This window comes from Vicugna pacos, chromosome 12, assembly GCF_048564905.1.
Source record: "Vicugna pacos chromosome 12, VicPac4, whole genome shotgun sequence".
Taxonomy (NCBI): domain Eukaryota; kingdom Metazoa; phylum Chordata; class Mammalia; order Artiodactyla; family Camelidae; genus Vicugna; species Vicugna pacos.
Genome location: NC_132998.1, coordinates 58,699,504 through 58,705,503, shown reverse-complemented (window position 1 = coordinate 58,705,503; position 6,000 = coordinate 58,699,504). Strand labels below are relative to the sequence as shown.

At 49.6% G+C, this 6,000-nt stretch overlaps 1 protein-coding gene across 2 annotated transcripts; it reads right to left on the bottom strand.

Annotated features, from left to right (window-relative positions):
- Nucleotides 1–2,046: 2,046 nt before the first annotated feature.
- On the bottom strand, nt 2,047–4,266 carry MIURF (mitochondrial elongation factor 1 upstream open reading frame). 2 transcript variants are annotated; one of them, XM_072973557.1, is made up of 2 exons: nt 4,121–4,266; nt 2,047–2,287 (listed from the first exon to the last, which is right to left on the bottom strand). In XM_072973557.1, the coding sequence occupies exon 2, from the start codon at nt 2,257–2,259 to the stop codon at nt 2,047–2,049; it is 213 nt and encodes a 70-aa protein (XP_072829658.1). In that variant the 5' UTR covers nt 2,260–2,287; nt 4,121–4,266. The 2 variants fall into 2 exon arrangements, with proteins under 2 accessions (XP_072829658.1, XP_072829659.1); XM_072973558.1 differs by lacking the exon at nt 4,121–4,266 and adding an exon at nt 3,727–3,956.
- Nucleotides 4,267–6,000: the final 1,734 nt, after the last annotated feature.

Sequence of the window (6,000 nt, the reverse complement as noted above, 5' to 3'; positions counted from 1 at the left end):
GTGCAGTTAAGGAGGAGCCCCGTTGTTTACTGGGTATAGTATCAATTTCACAAGATGAAAAAGTTCTGAAGATCTGTTACACAATGCTATGCTATACAATGTTACACAATGCTTACATACTACTGAACTGTACACTTACAAATGGGTAAAATACTTAAAAAAAAAAGGGTGGGGGAGGAACACAAACCTGCTGGGCAGGGCTGAGGATGGAGAATGTGAACTCTGCTAACATTTCAGACAAGTTATTTAAACTGTCCCCCTGGTTACAAAAATGGGAGTAGAAATACTCATCACCCAATATAGTGGGGATGATGAGTGATGGAGGCCCTGCAGCTTCCTAGGATGACAACACAGAATTAGGGAAATTCCAACTGGTTTCATTTGAAAAAGTCATACGACTTAAACCTTATCTGGCTTGAGTACACACGAGAAGAGCTAACACATAATGAGTGTGTACCACGCGCCTGGCCCTTTCCTCCCAAAGGCCAGTCTGCCAATCAACCCGAGTCGCTGAGGAGAACCAAAAGCCATTATTACCTAAGGCTTCTCCTCCTGCTTTCCCTCTGTTAAAAACAGCACTCTCCACCCAGCTGGCAAGCCTCACCCCTCACAGTAACTCTTCATTCTTCCCTCTCCAACTCCTGCCTCAGTTAGCTTCCACTCAAGTCCCACCGCTGTACACACTGCACTGACACGCAGCCTCTCAACCACCTCAGTCCCTCCATCTCATTTGGTCAGATTCGCGGCCTCTAGTATCTCTCACCAATTTATTCTCCCTGCTGCCATGATTCCTCATCCACGCCTTTCCTCCGCTTACAGAGCTGTGATGGTCCCCTGCCATCAGGTATCACAACCTCCTCAACAGGGGATTCACTGTCCTTCGACCTGGACAAGACTCAACTCCAGCCACTTGCCTCACAGGTGCACCACTTGAGTCACTCCAGACTCAAGTTTCCCGACCACAAAATGTGGTTTTCACCTCCACACTTGCTTATTCTTACCCATCTGCCTGGCAAGCTTCTATTTCTCATTTGAGGTAGACCTCAAATGTCCTCTTTTCCATAGCCACCTGTGAAGCCTCCATCACCATCCCTCCCCCAGGGAAGCGTTATGTCCTCATCTCCAAGCTCTTTACTCACCCTCTAGCACAGAGCCACTCGCTGGCATTACTTTCCGATGACCTCTACGTTAGCCCGACGCTCCTGATGGACCACATCACTCATCTCTATCTCAGAGCCTACCAGAATGCCAGGGCTACAGGCGGCCCTCTGGAAAAAGTTGCTGAATTAAATACAACCATTAGCTTACGGTGGGACTTCTTGATAACAGTGGCATAGGAAGTAGTAAAAAGAGCTGACTATCACTTGCCAAGAACCGTTCCAAGTACTCTGTGTGCACTATCTCATTAAATTCTTGAAATAAGCTGAAGAGGTAGTACTATTATCATTTTACAAATGAGGAAACAGAGGCCCAGGCAGGTTTAGTGATCTGCCCTAGATCCCACACTTGCTGGGAGCAGTGCCAGGACGTGAACCCAGGCACTGCCCTCGGAGGTCTGTGCACTGTGCTTGCTTTATAGACTTTTCTAACCGAATCTAGTCAGGTTTAGGGGAACATGATCTCACCCACAAGATAACTGACTCCATGGAAGAATAAGCCAGCCTGAAACTGAGCTCTATTAGTTCTAACCAATGTCTTTTCTAGCATATTCATACGTAAAATGTTCTAAGAAACAAAATGGTATCCTGATAGGGCTTGAAACTCAGTGCCTATTTTTTCTCAATAAGGGAACATACTTCTGTTAATATGTTTGTATCACCTCTATTGATTTATGACTGAAGGACTCTGGTCACTAAAATGAAAGGTTCTCCTTCTCCTGGCCCCCTGCATCAGAAAAAAATGAAACCTACAGGAACAAGAGCCTACATACCTGAGGCTTCTTACTGCATCTGTGAGGTGGAGGTGGGAGAGAAGCAGGCGTGTCTGTGGAAGGCACCTTTGTCCTCTCTCCCTTGGAATTAGGATGGCAGGGGAAAGGAGAGGATCCTAAATAATCCCTCCCAGTTTGCTGCGGAGGAAGACCAGGCCCTTTTCCAGCTGCCTCTCCCGGGCCTCAGGATCCTCTAGCTTCTGATTCTTCCGGAACTCACGGCGGATGGAGGCAAGGTAGAAGTCTCGATCAGTGTAGCGAAGCTCTCGGCCCTGGCGCAGCAGAGCCCGGTAGAGACTCAGCACCGCCTCTCGGCTCCATGAGGCCATGGGGGACTGACAGGGGTTTGGCGTCAAGCTATAAGCAAAAGGGAAGAAACAGAAGCCTAGAATCAGAATTAATGATAGAAGGGCCTATAGAAACTATTTAATTCCATAGTTAGTAATTTAGGTCTCAGAGACCCCCAAGGTCACACTATAACTTAGTGGCAGGGCCGGGACTAGACACCAGACTACTGACTCCTGCTTCTGGGAAACTGCAGGTTATGCTAAAAGGCCAGGGCCTGGAAGTTGGACTGATGAGCTTGAATCTTGGCTCTGCCAGTTACTTGCCATATGACTCTGGCCAAAGTACATAACCTCTCTTGAACATCAGCGTCTTCAGCTGTAAAATATAGATAAGGCTACTGACATTTATATATCGCTATATACTATATGCTAATAGCACTTACGATATAGGGTTATTCTGAGAATTGTGTGTGGTAATACAAGTAAACCACCTGTGACAGAACCTCACCACAAGGGGTGGTCTAAAGTGGTTGAAGACAAGGACTCTCAGTCATACTTGAATCCTGGGACCACCACTTATGAGCTGATCACAGTGGGCAAGTTTCTTAACCTCTCTGTGCTCACCTCAGTTGCTCATTTATAAAATGAGATTTGAAATTTTATTTTCCCATATGTCTGGTATGAAGATTAACTGAGTTAATGTATGTAAACAATTAGAAAAGCACTTGGAATTTACTAAGCAGGCTATCAGGGACAGCTATTGTTAATGCTACCTACCCTTGTTTTTAAGTGCTCAGTAAGTATTAGATTTAGTTACACATAAACTGTCATCATCTTCCTTCAGTAACAATAAACCCTTACACAACCACAGAGTGTTACTATTTGTAAAGTGCTTTGTCATCCATTATCACATTTAAATGAAAGAACCAATGAAGTGGTCAGGGTTCATAACACTTATTGCATGTTTCCTGTACACCACGCATGGGCTAATCAGGTCCCACGTGACAACTCATCTCATTCTATCAACAGTCCTAGGGTCATCGGTATTCCCACTTTAAGTGGAGGAAACTGATGCTCCCAGAGAGAAGTAACTTGCCTATGGGCACACAGCTGTAAAGGGGGGTGCACTCCTCACCCCAATTCGGACTGCCTCTGTAACGATAGCTGCCATTTGCCAGGGCCTTACCATGTGTAGAGCACTTCTAGGTGCTTTCCAAACTTTCCCCAGCCCAGCACCTGGCACACATCAGGGACTTAAAATATTAAGTTGAAGGAAAGAGGGAATCCTCACAACGTCCCTGTAGAAAAAATAATCACCTGTTTCTGAAGTAAAGAAATGAGACTGAGTAGGGGAGGTATCTGACTGGTAATAAGGTTTGAACTTTGGGCCCAAAGTCGGCTAGCGTCAGCCTCTGGCCTTGCTAACTTGCTGCGCGAGCTTAAGCAAGCCACCGTCCCTGTCCCTTTTCCTCAACAGTATAAGAGTCCCACTCGCCCCTAAGGGCCTACCGGAGTGGGAGAGATGAATCCTGAAATCAACAGAAGTGCTTTATGAGGCAGGCGACTGTCACGCGAGGTCTGTTACTACAAGGTCGGCTGGCAAGTGGGCGGCTGGGCCCCGGCGAATCCCCAACTCCTCCCCCGACCATGAGGGTATCACACGGAGCCAGGGTGGGGAGACCTCGAGGCTGGGGCAGGCCGGCTCGGGGGCACCGGGAGGACTCCGGAGGTTGGGGCGGGGCCACGGAGGTGCCTTTAGAAGAAAGCCCAGAGCGGAGTGGGGCGAGACCCCTGGCAGCCAAGCCGATAGCTCGGGCCCCGGCCAGGTAGGGGGTGCCGGGGCGGCCCTGAGAGGAGGAGCGGCGAGCCCCCGACCCCAGCCCTCCCCACTCCCCTCACTCACCCGCGAACCGCGCGCGCTACCACTTCTCGAGATTCGCCTCTCTCCCGGTACCTCTCCTAGGGTCACCCACCAACATGGCCCCTTCACTTCCGGGACACGACCTCGCGCACGGAGCTGAGGGGAGGGGCCGAACGGAGCCTGGAGGCGGGCGGAGGCGGGAGGACTTCCGGTCTTCCCCTCCTAGGCCTCTCTAGGGGCGGGGCCAGGAGGCGCGTCTGGTCACGCCCCCTCACGCGGCTCCGCCCCAAAGCCCTGAGTCACGCCTCCATACGTGACGTCACCTAGGGACCAGACCGCCGAGGCCATGTGGGGCCCTCCGGCCACATAGTTCCCCTAACCTGCTGCCAAACCCGTAGCCTGTCAGGTCAGGTCACTGCACTGTCTGCTGATCTCGTGCTGGAGCCATGGCGGGGGGCGTCCCTGGGGGAATTTTAACACCAATAATATTCCCTATCGTGGCTTTCAGAGCTCTTCCATTTTCTCAGATTGCTTTCTTGTCATCTTTCCATGCTCTTCCCGCTCCCCAAGCCTCCTGGCAAAGACCTACCTTTCAAGGTCCACCTCAAATGTCCCCTCTAGAAGTCTTTTTCCACCCCTCTTCCCCCTCCTCATCCAACACACTCAGGTGTCTCCTTTGGGCCCCACAGGAACGTCTGCACACTGTCGTTAGGGCTTCACTTGTTCAACAGCAAAACATGTTTATTGGTACCTGTTATCTGCTAGACACTGTTTTTTGGGGGGGGGGATAATTAGGTTTATTTATTTTTATTTTTATTTTTTAATGGAGGTACGGAGGATTGAACCCAGGACCTCATGCATGCTAAGTATGCACTCTACCACTAAACTATATCCTCACCCCAAGGCACTGCTTTTTAATTTATCCGTTAGTTTCTGCCGCTCAGCAGATTTGAGTGCAGAGCATGTTCTTATGGAATCCGTAGCCCCCTCCCCTCAGTGCCCAGCCCAGAGTCAAGCTGAGGAATGTTAGTCTCTCCCAGAAGGGGACAGACAGGCTTTGGAATCAGGCCCAGCTGGCTCCAGTTCCAGCTCCACCACTTCAGGACAGCTGCCTGACCTCTGGCAAGTTTCCTAACCCCTCTTGGCCAGAGTTTTTGTGAGGATTAAAAGGCATCTAGCAGGAAGGGGTGGGCACTTAAAGAGCAGTTGCCCACCCATCCATTTATTCGTGCACAAATCCTTGTGTTGGGTCTCTGATGTGCAAAGCACTGCCACAGGCATTGCAGAGAACAGAAGAATCAAGTCCTCATCTTCTAACGGGGGCTGGTGTAAGAGGAAGTCATAAGAACTGGGAGGAAAATTACTGTGGTAAGGGGACATGGAGAGGACCTGTGGGAAAGTCATTCCAGGTGTTGGCCCTCAGGTGGGCTCTTAGGCACAGCTGTCCTAGGAGCTGCAGGAGGAGGCCAGGGCAAGGGGAACAGAGTAAGCAAGAGCTGGGGAAGAGGCAGGACAGAGGGTCCTTATCAGGGACAGAGGAAGGGAGACCTGTGTGGGACAGGAGCCAACCAGAGGATTTCAAGACAAGGAGTGATGGGACCTGATTTCCATTTGTTTGTTAGTTGGTTTGTTTATGATGAAATAATTTATATTTAGAATTAGCCAGCTGGACTCAGTTTAGATGATCCCAGTTTTGTTGACACCACCCAAAGCATCATAGTCAGGGCCAGTTGAACATAATAAGCCTTCTCCTCTCTATCAGACCCCATGATGTCAGAAAAGCATCTTCCCAGCCTGTCTGATACAGTGTTGATGGCCTTGACCTTTACGTTGAACACGTGTGTGTTGCTGTCTTCTATCTTCTTCATGGCACACTCGGTGGCCTGGGGAACTTGATGTTGGAATAGTGGTCAAGCTTGCTT